The sequence below is a fragment of the Fukomys damarensis genome, unplaced genomic scaffold (genome assembly GCF_012274545.1).
Source record: "Fukomys damarensis isolate Sample0158 unplaced genomic scaffold, DMR_v1.0_HiC HiC_scaffold_11, whole genome shotgun sequence".
In the NCBI taxonomy this organism is placed as follows: domain Eukaryota; kingdom Metazoa; phylum Chordata; class Mammalia; order Rodentia; family Bathyergidae; genus Fukomys; species Fukomys damarensis.
The window spans coordinates 44,587,058-44,606,089 of NW_022900923.1; the positions used below are offsets into that span (position 1 = coordinate 44,587,058).

A 19,032-nucleotide genomic window follows, 5' to 3' on the forward strand; every position below is an offset into this window, starting at 1 on the left:
GAAACCAAAAAAAAAAAAAAAAAATTAAATTACTTAAAGTCAAAGGATGAAAATAAAAATTTTAAAAAATGGGCTCGGGATTTAGCTCAGTGTTTCTACTGCATGCCTCGCAAGCACAAGGTCCCGAGTTCAATCCCCAGTACAAGAAAAAAAAAAATGACTGTCAGTATCTCATGGAAGATTTTAATGTCTGTGTTCATTAGGAAGATTGGCCTGTAGGTATTTTTTGGTTGGATCCTTCTGTGGTTGTGGCATGAGAGTAATGCTTGCTTCCAGGAATGAATTTGAGAGCATTGCTTTCCTATTAATTTCATTAAAGAGTTTGAGAAGTAGCAGCATTAGGTCTTCTCTAAATTTCTTGTAGGATTCAGCAGTGAATTTATTGGGCTTTTCTTTGTTGGCAGGACTTTAGTTGCATCTTTAATTTCATTGACTGATGTTGGTTTTACTTAGAATTTTTATATCTTCTTGATTCAGCTTTGGTAATTCATATCTATGTAAGAATCTGTCCATGTCTTCTGTTTTCCATCTATTAGAATACAGATTCTCAAAGTAGGTATTGATGATCTTCTGTATTTCTGCAATATCTGTTGTGATTTTACCCTTTTCATTTCTAATTGCATGGATTTGAGTCTTTTCTTTCCTTTTTTTTTGATAAGGTTGACTGAGGGTTTGTCGCTTTATTTAATCTTTCAAAGAACCAACTCCTCAATTCATTGCTTCTTTGTTCTGATTTATAGTCTCTATTGCATTGATTTCTGCTCTGATCTTTATAATTTCTGCCCTTGTATGAGCTTTGGGCTTGACTTACTCTTCTTTTTCTAGAAGTCTGAGGTTCAACATTAGGTTGTTTATTTGATCTTGCTTTATTTCTCTGATATGGAAATTCACCACTATAAGTTCTGCTTGTTGGACTGCTTTCATTGTATCCTAAAAGTCCTGGTATGTTGTATTGGCATTAACATTTACTTGTAGAAACTGTAATTTCTTCTTCAATTTCACCTGTTCAGGAGTGCATTACTCGATTTCCATGTGTTTATGTTTTTTTTTTTTTTGTCATTGATTTCTAATTTCATTGCATTATGGTCTGACAATATGCATGAGATAATTTCAGTTTCTTTGCATTTACTTACGCATGTTCTATGAGTTAGTATGTGGTCTACTTTGGAGAATTCCAGCACACAGCCGAGAAGACTGTATATTCTGATATTATGGGGAGGAGCACTCTGTAAACACCTATTAAGTCTATTTGTTCAAAAGTTTGGTTCAGTTCTGATATTTCTTTGTTGATTTTTTGGTCTAGTTGTTACAGTGGGGTATTAAGATTCCCCATTATAATTGTATTAGTGCTTATTTGATTTTTTTTCTCCAGTACTGGGGATTCAACTCAGGACCTTGTGCTTGCAGGGCTGGCCTAGTGCCACTGAGCTAAATCCCCAGCCCATGTGCTTACTTGGTTTTTCATGTCTGTTAATATTCATTTTATATAGTTGGATGCACTGGTATTTGGTGCATATGTTTATGATTGTTATCTCTTCCTCTTGGATTATCCTTTTTGCAATGATGTAGTAACCTTCTTTGTCTCTCTTAATCAGCTTAGCTTGAAATCCACTTTGCCTGCAAATGCAATAGCTACCCCTGCTTTTTTCCTGGTTCCTGTTGCTTGGAGTATTGTTTTCCATCCTTTTACTCTCTGCCAATGAATTTCTTTTTGAGTTAAATATGTTTCTTGTATGCAGTATATTATTGAATCTTGCTTCTTGATCCATTATGCCACTCTGTTTCTTTTTATTGGTGAATTGAGACCATTTACATTGATAGTTATAACTGATATGTATTGACTTATCCTTGTTGTGTTATTTTCTCTTGCCTCCCACACCTATTTAATTACTTGCCTTGCCTGGTGGACTCATTCTGTTGGGGTTCATGGAGTTATGATCCTTGTTATCTCTTTCTAGAATGTCCTTCAGAACCTTCTGGCATGCTGGTTTGGTGGTCATGAATTTTTTCAGGTGTTCTTGCATTGGATGTATCTTATTTCTCTATCAAATTTGGAAGATAGTTTTGAAGGGTACGTCATTCTGGGTTGGAGTTTATTTTCCTTTAGGACTTGAAATACTTCACTCTAAACTCTCCTTGGCTTGAGAGTTTTTGTTGAGAAGTTTGCTGTGATTCTGAAGGGCTTTCTTTTATAGATGATTTGTTTCTTTTTTCTAACAGCTTTTAATATTCTGCCCTTGTGTTGAATATCTGGAATCTTGACTATTATATACCTTGGTGTAGACTTTTTTTTATTATGGCTAATTGGAGTTCTATGTGCCTCACTTATCTGTATGTCAAATTCTTTTTCCATGCTTAGGAAGATTTCTGCCATTACTTCTGTGAACACCTTTTTTATATCATTTGTATTATCATGTGCTTTTTCATTGACTCTGCTCAATCTTGTATTATTCTTCTTTACATCATCTAGAGGCTATTCGATTGATTTTTCATGATCCCTTGCTATTTTTACAAAGCATTTCTTTTCATGATTGCTATCCACAATCCTGTCTTCTATATCTGATATTCTGCCCTCACATTGGTTCACTCTGCTGCATATACTTTCAATGGAATTTTTAATCTCCTGCATATTTGTGTGAATGTGTTTTGTGGGTTCCATTTCTTTCCAATGTTTGGTGTTGTGTGGTTTCCAGCATTTTCCTAAGCTCCTCTGTTTTTGTTTTTGTTTTGTTTTTTTAAAATCTGTATGTGCTCTAGAGTCACTAAGCATATCTTTCATTATGGTCACCATCTTTGTAGTTATCTGAGAGGTTATTTCTGATTTGACTTTTTCTAGAACCTCACTATTCTGCTTTGGTGCTTTTGCTGTTACCACTTCAGAGAGTCCATGTGGGTGGCTTTCAAATTGTTCCACCTCATTGCCCCCTGGGTTTGCCTTTGATGAACTGGAAGACTGGAGTTGCATCTTGTTTAAGTTCCTTCTCATTTTCTATTTTTTAAAATTTAATTCCTGGGTTGATGCTTATAAATTGTTTATGGCAAGTAGCTTTGTTACTAGTATTTAGAACCCTTAGGAAATGACTATTTCTCAGAGATGTCTTCCAGGGGTAGCTGGCTCTTGGGTTTTGAGTCTGTTGCAAGATCCTATCTCTGCAATTTATTGGGGATGAGAAGTTGCTGCCTATTTGATCTAGCTCCTCATTCTTTGGCACTGGCTTATGGTATTATTTATGACCCTTAGGCAATCTCAGTCTTGGCATATCAGGAAGAATAACTGATTAGAACAGTTATGTCACCTTGGCTAAAGTAGTACAATCAACAATAACAATAGAGTCAAATACAGCCTAAAAAATAACAAACTGTGGTAACTATTAATCTGCCACCTTTAAACATATGAACTATATTTCTGGTTATATAATAAAATCTAAAATCAGAAAATTGTATACAGTGAATATGTCCTTAGTATGGTGATTTTTCCCTCAAGGGAGAAAATTTAAAAGGGGTTAAAATGGAGAAATAGAAAAAGAGGAAGTGATTAGAAGCAAGGCTGGAAGACACAAAGGAAGATTATGAGAATTTTGGGAAGTTGGTGAAGAAAACAGGAGGGGAAAAAAAGTAAGAAGAACAGAAATGAGAATAGAACAGAAAAACAACAACAATTACTAGGAGTAGTGTATACACTAATATAAAAACAAAAACAATCAAGAAAAAAAGGAAAAAAAGTGTCTACTTCAAAGTGTGTCTCTGTCGTCACTGGTAGAGTAGTCAGAGCTCAGCTCTGTGTTGATTAATCCCAGCAAGGCACTTGTGGATTTATGGCAGGGTAGTGGGTCATCCCAGCAAGCCTGCATCTTTAGTTCCACTGAAGTTCAGGTTGGTTTCTGGCTGTGAGGCTGGAACCCAATTTCTTCAGCCTGCAACACTCCATGTGCCTCCTGCCAGCTTGACCTTGGCTCCTTGACCTCCTGGACATTTGATTCCACCTCAGCCTGGCACTGGGATATGCTGGATGAATCCATCCCCAAACTGTTCTGTTTTGAGTTCAGTTGGCCTATCTCCAAAGTGGCTACTGGCCGATTACCCTCTTCTGGGGGACACCTGAACCTGAATGACTCACCAGCCACTGCAGTTCACTGTGTCTCCTTCTCCATTCCACTTGTGCATTTCTCTGTTGAGGCCTCTGGGGTCACCAGTAGTCACCATGCATCTGCAGATTCAAGCCACCCCTCCCACGAAGTAAGTCAGGGCTCAGAAATAAAGTGCATTGAGGTTTCTCTCTTCACTCCTCCATGGGCTTCAATTCTCACTTCAGATCCTTGCTGATTCCCAGGACCCCACTTCCCTCCTCTTCCTCACATTGCTGTATTCCAGCATCTGAACATCCAATCTCGGAGAGGCTATTTCTCTGCTGTTTGTTACTCTGCCATCTTCCCAGAAATCCTGAAAATTTTAAACATTAAGAACAATTTAACTGTTTTAAGAAGACTGAATCCATTTAAAAGAGTTAATTTAGTTTAGGGTAACTTAAGTTTTGGTGCTAGGATTAATCTCAGGATACTCTACCACTGAGCTACACTCCCAACTCTAAAAGTCGAGCTAATTTTAGACAACTGTGGGCATTAAAACTATGTAAATGTTATCATTTTAATGCTGTTGGAAGCATTAAAAATATAGGGCACCATCAGTGTGGCTGAGGGATGCAGTACTTGCCTGGCATGCACGAAGTGCTGGCTTCCAGCCTTAGAACTAGTAAGTGGGTACAAAACTCAGAGAAAAAGGCTGAAGGGGTGGAAAGAGAGCTGTTCCAGCAGGGAGCCAGTTAATACTGTCTGAGGTGGAGGCATCAATCCCTAAAAGTGACTCAGCCTATAAAATTTTTTATAGTTTCACACATATGTACATATATAATGGGGCAGATAGGACATGCACCAGGGAACAGCACCCTCAAAGGCCAAAGTGGCACGACACTGGCCACATGGCCAGTTGGCCAGGCCCTGACCCCCAAGTCCAGTCACATGGTGGGCACCTCCCCCACTTCCTGCATCCTCTGTCTAAACTTGCTGTGCACCATCCTGCCCTGCCCTGCCCCTCCCAGCACCCCCCCAGCACGCCCAGCCTGGCCTGGCCACAGCTGCCTTCTGTAGGGTTCTCAGCCTCGGGGTGTGTGGCCGTGCTGGGTATGGATGATTAATGTGCTTCCCGAGAGGCGCACCCACCCACGCCTACCCATGCGGGGCAGGGCTGTGCCTCGGCAGGCCCACCTGGGCACCTCGCTTCTGCCAGGCAGGCTGGGTGTGCTGAGGAGGTGCTGGGCAGCTGTGAGGAGAGCAAAGGGGCCGTATCCAGCTGCCTGGGAATGCGACATACAGGAGGCCAGGCTTGGGGAATAAGTAACTACTGATGCAGGGAGGGAGTTTTGAAATCTGCTTTAGAATCTGCTGAGTCAACAAACAAGCAGAACTTTTGCCTTTTCTTTTAGTATGAAAAGGGCATTAAGAGGGCATTTATCAGCTCCACCAAACCCTGCCAAATGCAAAGCAGATAGGGCTGTTGGGGCAGTGGGGACCCAGTCCTTGGAGTAGTATTTGGATCACTTCCTGGTGCCTCAGTCACCCAGGTCCTCCAGTGCCACCCACACCCCCAGCCTGCCTTGGAGGACCTGCTCCCCAGTGCCCGCCCTCCCAAACATGGGACTGAAAGTCATCCACATTCCGGTGCATCTTCTCTCAGCTCCTCCCGTGGAGACGCAGACCTGTGCAGCCAGCTGCCTAGCTTGCTGTCTGCCTAGGTGATTCCTGTGTCCCCTTCTTACCACGGCATTCACCTTTCCTGTTGGCCTCCTGCCTGCTCTCTGGCATATTCTCCCCAACCTCATCCCCACGCTGGAGTTGAGAGTTGGGGTTGTGTCCTGGGAAGGGCCAGTTGTGCCTCCGACCCTCTGGGTGGGGTTGGGGTGCCAAGTGTTTCAGGTCTCAGGAAGGCTGGGATTCGGGCTTCTTCCTGGAAACATTAAGATGCAGATGTCCCCAGCGGCTTTCTGACCCAGGAGCGTGGAGCTTCCTTTCCCACACCATCGGTCGCACTAGTGTGGCCAGGGTGCAGAAAATGTATTGGCTGTGTTGATTTTGGTGGTGGCTGCAAATCCTCAGTGCGATGTACTTATTGTTCTATGCGCTTGCTTTGCTCCTCTGGGCCCACCCCAGGCAGCGATGGAGGGAGGTGGGAGCAGCTGGGAGTAATGTAGGCGAAGGGGAAAGTTGTGGGATTCTGTAGTTCAGTAGAAGAGCACTGAAAATCAAAGAGGTTTTTTGGTTGGCCTCCCATGCTGAGTCAGCCGGAAACTGGGTACCCAGACTCAGGGATCCCACAGTGTTGGAAATGAAAGCTGTAGTTTCCTGAGTACTTACTCAGTGCAGGCAGCTTTGAGTCATTTAAATACGTTCTAATTTTGCCAACAGGAGAATTACGTCTGTTTTGTGGGTGAGAGAATCGAGGCTAGATAAATTCCATATTGAGCTGAGACATCTCAGATATTTCGTACCTAGTGAGAGACAGGGCTTCAAATCCTGACCCGTGCAACCCAAGGGCCAGATTCTCTCTGCTGCCCAGCCCCAGATCGAGAGTCCCATCCCTCACACCTGCTCTTCCGCACCTCTGGCACACACATCCAGCAGTGTTTCGTGGCTTCTGAGTTTTGGTGGTGAGTGGGTGTGCTTCCACGCCAGTGTGTGAGGAGGCTGGTGTGGGAACCCGTGCCCATCCTGATGGCACGAGGAGCAGGGTTGCAGTGGTCGGGCCTGAGTGTGAGAGGCTGAGAGCCTGCTTCCAGCTGGAGCTTCGCCCTGGCAGAGGAGCTGCCTCTGGTGAAGTTGCCCAGAGAGCTCTGGCCAGAAACCTTTGGCTTTTGGATTGGTAGTTTAGAGTCTCTCAGAGGTGACCTCCCAGAGACAGAGGAGTGGTGAATGGAGAACAGCCCAGAGCAGGCAGACAGAAACTCCTAGAGCCCTGGCAGTCCCCAAGCTGAGCAGCTCGGCTGAGCTGGCTGTGATGTGGCTCTTCCAGAGCCCCCAAAGATGGGTGGAGGCCACCCCAACTTCCATCCCCACCCTGGGCTTCCAGCAATGCAGAGTGGGGGGACCAGCTCTGAGGAAAAGGTTATGGAGAGAAAACAGGGCCATGAGAAGCAGCCGGGGGTGATGGATTCCGTGCTGGCCTGCCACTTGCTGGCTGTGAGGCAATCAGTGAGTCATTTCACCTCTTGCAGTCCCAGTTTCCTCATCTGTAAAATGGGGGTAAACTAAAGGTGCTAGAAACTTAGGCTCACACAAAAACCTGCGCATAGATGCTTATAGAAGTTTTACTCAGAATTGCCCAAACTTGGAAGCAACCAAGGTGTCCTTCAGGAGGCAAAAAGATAAACAAACTGCAATACCTCCAGACAATAGGATGTTATTCAGCAATAAAGAGATGAGCTGTCAAGCCATGAAGTGAAAGGGAGGAAATTTTGGGGCATATTACTTGGTGAAAGAGCGCATCTGCAAAAGCTACATCCTGCCCGATTCCAACTGTGGTATTCTGGAAAAGGCAAAAGTGGAAACAAAGATCAGTGGATGCCAGGGATGGGGTAGCAAGGAATGAATAGGTGGAGCACTGGGATTTCTCAATAGTGGAACTGCTTGCTATATTGTAGTAGTGGATGCCCGGACCCAAGAGTGTGTGACACCCAGAGCAATACCAGTAGCTGTGGACATGGGATGTGTCCTTGTAGGTTCGTCAGCTGTAGCAGATGGAGCCCTCTGGTGCAAGGCCTTGATGGTGGGAAGCTGTGTGTGTGTGTGTGTGTGTGTGTGTGTGTGTGTGTGTGTGTGGGGGGGCAGAGGTTATAAAGAAACCCCACTGGCTGGGTCTGGTAGCCTCTGCCCATAATCTCAGTGCTCTGGGATGCCGAGGCAGGGACATTGCAAGTTTAAACCCAGCCAGTTTTGCTGTGACCCTAAAGCTGCCCTAAAAAATCTATTTAAGAAGTAAATGTAGAAACAATGTCGTGCAGACCCAGCAAGGGTTACAGAAGATAGGGTGCCCCATCAGGTGAGAACAGGGCTTTCTCAGTCCCAGTGTGGGCACCAGACTCTCCTTTGTACCCCTTTTGTGGTGTATTTCTTGCTAGTAATTGGGATATGTTCATTGTAAGAATGCAGAAACTGAAGAACGGAAAAATGTTTGAAATTTCCTCCCGTATAGAAGCAAGCGTGTGACCGTCTTTCCAGACGTGGCCCTGCCCCATCAGTAGAGAAGCACCCGTGTATTGATTCCTGCCTTCACGGTAGGTGGTGGCGTCTTTCCATGTAGACCAATGGTACCCACCTGCAGCATCTTGTATGATGGCTCTATGGCTCTCACCCATAACTGTGTCCTCTCTGTGACACGTCCCCTGCAGACAGATGCACTTGCGGGTATCGCGGCATTTCGTTGTCATGTGATGAAGATATCCTGTCACGTGAGTGAATGCGCTCCCAGGAAAAATCCCAGCCGGGAGCCACATCACCAATAAGGTGCTGCCGACATTTCCCCACATCCCCCTCCATAGTGAGCACGGTCAACTTTGGTTAATGACTTTTTCTGAAACCAGTGAAGCTTTTAGGGGTTCAGATGTTGGAGAGGGTGAGTAGGCAAGAAGGGGAGAGGGAGTGCGGGGGGCAGAGGAAGACCGCCCCTCATCTGGCTCCAGATACCTCAGAAGGGAGCTGAGAGCCGAGCCTCCCACCCAGAAGGGATCAGTGCGCAGTGGGGGCTGGGGCAGTGTCCCTGGGGCTGTGGCACTGACAGGTGGGCACAGACAGGGGCCATGGCCGCCGGCCAGACTAGACTTGGATTTAGCCAGGCAACAAGCCCAGCTATTATTTATTGAACCCTTAGTGTGTGCCATGTGTTGCTCTGTTACATACACGACTGTCTCATTTAATCCCCTCAGCAGCCTTACAGGCGGATACCATGATCACCTCCACTTAAGGGCAGGTGAGGCACTAGGAGATAGGACACAGCTTCCATTGGATCCGTGCTCACACTCGGCCTCTGCGCTTCAGCCGATGATGAAGTTCCCCTCCTTCCTCCATCCACTTAGTCCATGCCACCCTTTTGAAGTATTTCCTCTGGACAGGGCTTTTCTGGTACTGGGCCAAGACACGGCTGGAGGCAGGACTGAGCCACAGAGACCTGGAGAGGCGGCCTGGTCCCAGAGGGGGCTCCAGCACGTGCTTGGGGCCAGGTAGAGGGGGTTTCCCAGCCAGAGGAGCAGGAAGGGCAGAGGCTGTGGTGAGGTATGGGGGGGACTCCAGGGAGTGCAGCAGGCTGGGAACAGAGGGCGATGGAGACACTGGGCTGTACTCGAGCTGCCATAGCTGGTCCATTCCAGAGGCCCCCATGGGGCGACCCCCAGCACAGGAATGGGGGGCACTCAAAGGAATGTCTCAGAAGGAGCCAGGACAGGCACCGCTGCTGAGGACCATCTCCCATCTCCCAGGACCGGGAGCAGGACAATCCTCCCTTCTGCTCTTTAAAAGCTTTCATAAGTTACACTTTTTTGACGTGCTGCACCTTATTTTTTCCAGCTTTTCCCACAGTGCCTAATGCATTATTTTAGGAATGAAGCGCCTCGTGTGCCTGTCTGGGAAGTGAGCGGCTGGAGGGGGATGTGCACTCTGGTCAGGAGCTTGGTGGGGGGGGGTCACAGCAGAGTGGCATTGTCAACTGGGGACCACGCTCCAGGCCTCCTGTGCCATCCTCACAGCAGCCCTCTGGACGGCTGTTAGGATTCCCATTTTGCCGGTGAGAAAATGAATGTGGCCTCACAGAGCTGTGGCGAACAGACTGGGGCAGGTGTCCGCCTGCATCACGCAGTGCTAGGACAGGCCGCGGAGGGCTTTGGTTGCGGAGTTCTGAGGTTCTCCTCCTCCAGTCGGCTGGAGTCCGTGAGGACGGACGCGAGCTCCGGCGTCAGGTGCCCGTCTGCTTCCCCTCGGCCTCAGAAGTTGCTTTGTCCACGTGGGCTGCGAGGCTCCCGCCTGCTGACCGGGGAGTGGCCGTGGGGAGACGTGGGCTCCACATAGCTCTGCACTGGGGGCTGCCACACCCTCACTCCACGCCTTGGCCTGGCTGGAGCGGCTGAGTTGAACCTTTCATGGAAGGCCTTATCCATGGAAGCCTGTGTTTCAGGAAAAGGAACCACTGGTGTGACAGTCCCTCCCACAGAGGGACTTCCCATGTGCCCGCATTGGGCATCAGGGTGGAGCAGAGACCGCGTTAGCAGCCCTGGGGTTAGGGGGAGGTTTGCAGCGTCTGCATTTTGGAAAATAGTCTCGTCCCACCTGCTGGCCTTACGTCCCCTGGGTTGAAGTGGAAGAAGAGGTGACATCATTGTTGAGCTCAGGGCTGACGCGGCCAGAGCTGGAGTGATGAGAGCCCAGAGCGGGGGCCCTGCGGATAGGGGTTGGCTTGGATGCAGCCCCGCTCCACTTGGCCCCCTGCCCATCGTCCACTGCTCATCTCTGGAGATGGTGTCCGTGGCATCTGCCATCTGTTGGGACCAAGGGTTCTGTGCTCCCCTTGTGGCCCAGGGTTTGTGTTGTGATCCCTGCTTGCCCCTAAAGTGGGGCACTTATGTCCTAGTCCCTGCCCCGCAGAGGTGAGCCTATGTGGTCTCCCATCCAAGTACTAACCAGGCCCCACCCTGCTTAGCTTCCGAGATCAGATGGGATCAGGCACGTTCAGGGTGATGTGGCTGTAGGCTGTGAGCCTATTTGGAACTGAGGTACTTGCACATGTTTGGTTAAATCGGGGTCGCACTGGAGTAGAATTCTTACACTGCCTAGAATTCTTACACGAAGATGGCCCTCGAGGACAGAGAAACCTTGGAAACCTACTGAAGATGCGGGCAGAGGTTGAAGGTCCGCAGCTGCATGCCAAGGTGGCAGCAAGGCCTCAGAAGCTAGGGGGAGGCCAGGCCCGGGTCCCTGATGTGCTTCAGAGGGAGTACAGTCCCGGCACCCAGTTGAGGTCAAATCAGCCTCCAGACTTGGGAGTCAGTGCAGTCCTGTGTCAAGTTACTCCCTCATGGTCCATTGCCCTGGCCGCCCTAGGAATCGAGTGCAGTCTGCATGCTGGGGCCCCTTAGGAGAGCAACCCTACTGTGGTTTGTCTGCATCGTTTCTCCCTGCAGTTGGCCTCTTCTGTTTCCACTGGTTCCTCTCCCCAAACTTTGAAACACATTTATTTTCCCTGTAGCATTGCCTGGGAATGGGGGACAGGAGCCGTCGTTGGAAGGGAAGGAGAGAGTGGGGAAGGGATGGTTCTGTTGTCCAGATGAAAAGCCAGTTCTCTCTAAGAACCTACAGCCGGGTCCTGGGAATGTTGTGCCTAAGCTTTTACCTCACCCTGTCTGTTCGGGCACACGGAGCCCTGCCTCCTTTGGACCCCTGCAGTGGGGCATCTGGGCACCTGCGTCTGTCCCTGTCTCTGCCCCCACAGCTTCTGGTTGCTGTGGCTGGCAGGTGTCTGTCCGAACAAGCTTCCTGACCTGTGACTCCGGGCACTCTGTGTGCTCTCTTGCCCCCCACTGTCCCTTTCTGTGTGTTTCCCATCTGCTCAGCCCTGCTCCTGGGGGTCACAGCCCTATCTTCAGAGCATCATGGGTTATCAGCCCTGCAGGCTGCTCCCCCTGTGTTTGGTGAAGAGCACTGGGGCTCTGACTGCATTGCTGTTGGCGTGAAAGCCACGGCACATCCAGGGACAGGGGAGCCAAAGCCGTGCTCCAGTGGCTTGGCTGCAGTGGGAGATGACATGGCCTGTGGGAAGGGGACTGTTTGCCGAAATCCCGAATTCCGCCTGCTGGAGCCTCTGTGCCTAGCTCTGTCCAGCTCCGCACCAGGCCTGCAAGCAGAGCCTTCCAAGGTCCGAGTGTGTCAGAGAGAGACACTGAGGAGAGCAACCAGGTACATGGCACTAGAGTCCTGAGTCCACGTTTGGGGTGTGTGGGTTATGGGGCACACTTTGGGAGTGAGGGCCGTGTTGCTCTGGGCTGGCAGGGCTTCCCCGCCTCGCCTCTTCCTTGTTCCCCAACTTGGCATCTCTGCAGCGTTTTCATCACTGAGTGTGTTCCGGGGCCGCAGTCTGAACAATGCCGTCTTTTGTGGGCTCTGGCCTCTGTGCCACCTTGTCAACAGCCCTGGCATTTTTTGGGCACTGCGGGCCAGGGTGGCTCGGCCCTCTTTCCCCCTGTGCCCGTCACCCACTGAGGGCGAGGTTGTTCCATGCCAAGCACACCTCCCTCTGCAGGTAGGGACAGGGCCACCTCGGAGACCACACATTCCATCCCAGGGGAGAGAAGGGGCCATGACACAGGTGTGCCGGGAAGGCCTAACTCTTGAGGGGTCTGATGAGGGGACGCTGGCACTGTGTCACCCTTGGGCATGAGATGAGAGGTAGAGTTCTAGATGGTGACCCAGAAAAGTGGCCGGGCTTTAGCCCGTGGGGTCAGGAGGCTGCAGGGCTTAGAATCTGTGCCCTCACTTTGTCAGGCACGGCCCTTCGGATGGTAGTGGCAAAACCCAGATGAAAAATATGGTCCTTGCTGGGCATGGAGGTGCATCCTGTAATCCCAGCACTTGGGAGGCTGAGACAGGAGGATCACTGTGAGTTTAAGACCAGCATGGGTTACACAGTGAGTTCAAGGCCAACGTGAGCTACATAGTGAGATCCTGTCTCAAAAAAAAAGAACAAATTAAATTTGATTAATCAATTAATACGGAGACCAGATATGTTGTGTGCATTTTGTTAGAAGAAAAGAGACAGGGTATGTCTGAGCTCTTATGAACCAGAAACGGTCTCCCGGTCCCCTGGTTATCCAGACAAGTCCAGACTGCCATGGCCCTGCCCTGGCCCACCTCCCTCCTCCACAGCCAGGAGGGGGCACTGCTGGAGACTGGCACCTGTAGGGCTGGGCCTTCAGGCTGAGCTGGGGGACCTCAGGGACAGAGGCTGTGTCGACAGAGCAGCCACTGTGGAAACTGCACCTGCGAGCTGAGCTTTTGTTTTGTTTTTGTGTTGGGAATTGAACCCAGGGTCTTTGCATCCCCGCCTTTTATATATATATATATATATATTTGGGGGGAGCACCAGGGATCAAACTCAGGTCCTTGTGCTTGTGAGGCAGGTGGCGGAACCACTGAGCTAAATCCCTGGCCCCTAAAATATATATTTTAAGCCAGGGTCTTGCTAAGTCGGTATGCTGCCCAGGCTAAGTTTGAACGTTCAAGCCTCCTGCCTTGGCCTCCAGGAAGGCTGGGATTCCAGGCACGTACCGTTCCCCCTCTCTCCTTCCTTGAGGGCCTTTGACTTCACCTCTTCCTGCCAAGGAGGCCCCAGAGGGAGCCCCATGAGAGCTGGGAAATGCCAGCTTTGTGTCCGTGGGCACCTGACACTCTCTGGGCCGCAATTTCCCCCTCTCTAAGGAGTCCCCAAGGCTCTTTTTAGAACTGGAAATTAAGTCTCTGCTTCCATGGCAGTGAACCATAGGCCGTTTCGGCTGGGTTAGCATAGCCACGTGGGCCTTCTGGACCGGGCAGGTCAGGGAGAGCAGCCCTTCCTGCTGGCGATGATGCCATCTCTGAAGAATGCTTGCTTCATGCCTGCACCTTCCTCCCCACACCTGTCAGCATCTTTGTCACCAGAGAACACCTGTACCCGTAGCCTGCAGATTGGCAGATGTAGCCCAGGAAAATCCAGTCCTTTCCCAGCAAGCTGTGGCCCTGGTGACTCATGGGAATCAGTAGAAAGGGTGCCAATGAGGAGCAGCTGGGCTGTGACAGTCTCCAAGGCCCCTGAGCCCCGTAATGTCGACTGTGGTCTCACGTGAAATAGTGCAGGTGGGGGCAGCTTCCGAGGGTGTAAAGCGCTTCACTGTCATGCAGGGTGACAGAGCAGGGCACTGGCCTCCCTGTACTGCTCTCCCCAGGGGCAGAGGAACCCTATGTCCTAGGCTGTGGCTCCTGACGCCCCTGTGGTTCTTTCCCTCCAGACTGCAAGTTCACCTGCCATCCTGAGTGCTGCGCCCTGATCCAGCTGGACTGCAGTCAGCAGGAGCGGCCGGTGAGGGACAGAGCCTTCCGGGAGACCATCCTCAGCCTGGCCTCCAGCCAGGTAGGCAGCAGGAGCAGCTGGGCAGCCCTGTAGGGTCCAAGCTCCACTTACGCTCAGAAGCTCTGGTGAGCGGCAGGCGGCACGAGGCTCCAGTGTGCCTGTGTGCTGGATTCGGGTGTCTGCTTCCGGTCAGATGCAGCCAGTCACACCCTTTCTGAGGGGTCTGGGGCAGACATGGAGGGGTTGTATACCCAATGGTGCCCTGTGGTTGTCCCCAGGCACTGCATCACATCCAGAAGCTTCCAGAAGGCCCTTAGAGCCCTGGGCCCATGGGGAAGCAACAGACCTTCAGGTGTCCTGCTGCCCTTGGCCAGCCAGGGGCCAATCAAGCTTTAGAGGGGCAGGGCCAGTGCTTCTTCTTTGTGTCAAAGGACCAGACAGTTAGGCAGCAGGGTGGCACCTGCTTGTAATCTGAGCTACTCAGAAGGCTGAGGCAGGAGGAATGAAAATTCCAGGCTAGCCATGGCAACTTAGCAAGACCCTGTCTCAAAATAAAAGTTCTTTAAAAAGGGCTGGGGATGTAGTTTAGTGGTCCAGTGCTCAGCATGCATGAGGTCCTGGGTTCGATCTCTAGTCCTGTAGAATCGGGGGAAAAGGCAGTGGGGAGGGCCAGGAAGTTGATGCCCAAAACAGCTTCTGGTCCCAGGTTTTGCCAAGGCAAAAAAATACAGTGTGTCTGGACTTGGATGTCTAGGGTTTGGAATGGAGACAGGACGGCATTTACGGATTCCTGTATTAAATAAGCATTTATTGATAATCTACTATGTGCCAAGGGCCAATGGGGGTAATAAACAGTACATCATGATGGTCCTCAGAGAGCTTATGCTGGGGCTGGGGATGCCAAACACAACCAGATAGTAGATCCTGTGACGCATGCTCAGGAAAAGCATGAGCTAGGTGTTATGGGTACACACGGTTGTTTCTGCAGGGAGAAATCAGGAAGGCTTCCCAGAGGAGGTGACATCAGATGCGGGCCTTCGTCTGTAGTTGAAGATTCTGGTTGGGAGTAAGGTGTGTTCCCGGATGCCCGTCTACTCGTTTAACAGGATGCTCTGTATGTTCACCGCATGCCAGGCCCAGGAATGCTGAGGACTTAGTGACAAAGGGGAGGGACTTCTCTCTTGATCCTCCTGACAGTGTATATGGGAGTCGAAGAGGTAAAAGCCCATCGTGCTGAGACAGCAATGGGAACCAGACTTTCTGGGGGGCTTACGAGCAGCCCTGAGTCCCCAAAGTAGCCGTCCACACACTTTTTCTGGGCGCGATGCCTGCGGTGAAAGGGGTCTGTCTGTCTGCATGGTTGTCACAGACTCTGCTGCTCCCAGGGCCTTCGTCTCCCCTGGTGTTATCGGAAGCAAGTGGGACATGTACCTTTGAAAGTGAGACAGAATTGGTCCTAAGTTGCGTGTTTAAAAACTCAAACTTTGGAGCAGTAATCCAGTGAACGCTGACAATGTCTGGGCCTGGAAGCAGGCGTGGCCCTTAGCTGGACCCTGTCTGCTGGGCTGGAAGTTGGGGCAGCAGGCACAGCAGACTCATGCAGCAACTTTGGTTGTGGTTGTTGCTGCTGCAGTGTTGGGGGCTGAACCCAGGGCCTCCAGCATGCTAGGGAAGTGCTGTGCCCAACCCAGAGAGGCAGATCTTGGGTAGTTTTCCTTAGGAGAGGGAGCTGCAGGGCCAGGGATGTAGCTCAGTGGTTCTGCCACCTGTCTCACAAGTGCAAGGTCCTGAGTTCAATCCCCGGTACCAAAAATAAATGAATAAAAATAAAAAATAAATAGGTCCATGATAATTATTAAAAAAGAGGAGGAAGCTTACATAGCACCCTGCAGAGCAACATTCCTGAAAGCTCCAGCTCTTCTTTTCCCAGTTGTCCATTCTCTTGGGAGCTTCTGAGTTTCTTCTATTCTTTCTTCCTCCCTCAACCCTGTCCATCCCGTACTCCAGAGCCAGCTTCCCAACCCCTGCTTCCTAGATTTCCTTCTTGGGTCTCTGTTCTTTCCCTTAGAGTAGCTGGTATCAAAAGAGGGTGACTTAGTCAGGTGAGGTGGTTCGTGTCTGTAATCCTGATGCTCTGGGAGGCTGAGGCAAGAGGGTGGCAACCTGAGTAACTTAGTGAGACCTTGTCTCAAAATAAAGACTGAAAAAGAGCTGGTGATGTTAGTGTGAAGGCCCCGGGTTCAATCCCCAATACTGAAAAAGGGCAGCTGTCTAGAGAAAAGGGCAGCATTGTCTAGAGACATCTGTGGTTGGCACAGCTTGAGAGATCTAGTGGCCCCGGTGTGCAGACCAGAGATCCTGCGTCACGCACGGCAGTCGCCCACGACACGGAGGTGTGGCCCCAAACGTCAGTTGTGCAGAGCAGACAAGCTTCCCGTGGAGCAACTTAGGGGTCGGACTGAGCGGAGAAGAACCTTGAGTGGGGGATTTGGAAGCAGAGCCACCGCCTGTCCTGCGCAGTGGTGGTGGGGGGGGCAAGCTCCAAACACCTGGTAACTGAAGTGGGGACGCCTGGAGAAGGCGCAGGGCTCCGTGTGGCGTCGGACGCTCCCCGGCCCACTGCACACAGGGTGCAAGGTGGCTCGGCTGCCAGGTGGGCCCCACCAAGCGAGCGCGGCCTGCAGGGCAGGCAGGACCAGGCCCTCTGTCAACAAAGCTGGGCCCTGCTCCAGAGTCCTTTGCTTTGCTGGAAAGCTCACAGGTGCTGATTGCTGCTTGGCGTGATTCTGTTGAGTGTCAAGATGGGGCTTGCTTTCCCCTGAGCTCCTCACCAGGCCGGGCCAGCCTCGGTACTGCTACTGCTACCCTCCTGGGGATGTATTGAGGCTGAGGCCTGGGGTCTGAGCCCAGCTACTGCGGGGCGTGTGCGTGTGTGCGTGGCTGTTAGAGGAAGTCTCATCTTGGTGGCTTTTTTCTTCTCTGCTTTTTAAGGAAAAGGAAATCATTGATTTTCTTGCATCCAGACAGAGCCAGCCTTGGTTGACATCAGTATATCCCCTTCCGGTACATTCATGCATTTTTCAGATGAGTTTGAGGTCATCCTGTAGATAACTATCTGGCCTCAGCCTTTTAAAAGCAATAATCACGGTTCTGTCTGCTCCTTCAGGGGACGAAGCGGGAAAGGGAGAAGAGGGACCGGCCTAGGAGGAGCAGGGAGGGCTCAGAGCCCAGCCACAAGCTCGCAGGCCCTGCAGGCATCAGGAGTTGCGGGGCTGGTAGCGGCCGAGCTTCTGCTGACCACAAAACCAGTGGTGTCACTGGCTCTCCCTGGAGATCCGGAGGTCTGCGACACCCACTGTGTGACCAAAGCGATTTTCTGCCCAGAGCTGTTCTGTTTCAGCCTGTTTACTAAAGCACATCATTACTGTTGGTTAAAAACCACACAAATTGCTAAAACAGCTATAGTTCCTTTATTTGGGGGCATGCCCTGAAAGGATTTATGTTTTTGGTGGTTTTAAAAGTACTCTTAGCTGAGCATGGTGGCACATACCTGTAACACAGCACTCTTGGAGGTGGCTGCAGGAGGATCACAAGTTCAAGTCCAGCCTGGGCAACTTAGTGACTTAGCAAAATAGAAACAGTCTGGGGATGCAGTGAGGCTCGGGATTCAATCTCCAGTACTGAAACAAAAACAGTGCTCATATCATCTGGGCATGATGGCATACTCCTATAATCCCAGCTACTTTGGAGGGTGAGTTGAGATCACATGTTTGAGACCAGATAGGCCACTTAGTGAGACCTTGTCTCAAAAATAAGAAGGGTGGGGATGTAGCTCTGTGGTAGAGCACTCACCTAGTATGTACAAGGCTCTGGCTTCAGTCCTTAGCACTGGGAAAGGAAGTGCTCTTGTCACGTCACCCACCCCTGTGATGAGAACCAACAGTGGCTCCTCGGTGCCTTCACAGTGACCTCTGATGCCTTGGTCCAGTTCTTTCATTGCCTCTGGGGAAGCCGACCTGAGGACCAAGTGTGCCTGACCTGCACGTCACTGCTAACTCCTGTCTAACCCTCTGGCCCCTTGGGGGGCCCTGGCAGCTCTGGCCTTTGGTGTCACTATTCTGGGGCATGAAATGCTCAGATTCCAAGGGACAAACTCCCTCCTACTCAAGTCCTTTGCAGCCAGAGTAGAAACCTCCCTGCTCCCAACCCAGCTCTGCAGGCCCCTGAGCTCACAGGTCAGGCCCACGGCAGTTCCCAGGCTACACTCAGACACTGCGCACTGTGGCCTTAATCGTGTTCCACCCGTGATGTTATTTGCTCCAGTTCTCTCTGAGTAGACTCACTTAGTTAAATAGATTTTTGTTAAAGGAAAAGTTTAAATATCCTTAAATCACTGCTTTGATGTACTTTGAATTATTTCCCAGATGTGCATTGAGTTAATACTTAATCTCATAATTAAAAAAAAAAGTGTCTTAAAGACTGATGCTCATTCATTCCACAAATAACTTGAGCCAGGTCCTATTCTGAAACCCTTCCAGGGTATTGAGGCTGCTGTCTGGCCATCTGGTGCCTGGGCTCCAGGGGGCGCTCTGGGGCCCTTGGGAGCCATGGAGAGAACTCTAGGGATGCTGGGAAGGAAATCCCAGCCATGGGAACTGGTACTACGGTGCCCTTCCAAAGGAGAGATGGGTCCTTAGGTACAGGCAGGGAGTAGTGCAAAGTGAAAGCAAGACACGCCACAGCGCGTATAGGACCAGCCATTTATACCGTGTACGTGTGAGTGTACATGTGTGTGTGTGCGTACATGTGCGTGTGTGCAGCACACGATGTGAGAACCCGGAAGGTGCTCAGTAGACTGGTCAGAAGGGATTTCACCATGCGGGAGGTGGAGTTGAGAGG

At 50.3% G+C, this 19,032-nt stretch overlaps 1 protein-coding gene across 1 annotated transcript in view; it reads left to right on the top strand.

Annotated features, from left to right (window-relative positions):
• The window catches only part of Rassf5 (Ras association domain family member 5), a 70,016-nt gene that overhangs the window by 16,849 nt on the left and 34,135 nt on the right, over positions 1-19,032 (top strand). Inside the window, exon 2 of the mRNA XM_019205871.2 lies at positions 14,072-14,193. Coding sequence (XP_019061416.1) covers positions 14,072-14,193 — 122 coding nt within the window. The remainder of the gene's footprint in view (positions 1-14,071; positions 14,194-19,032) is intronic.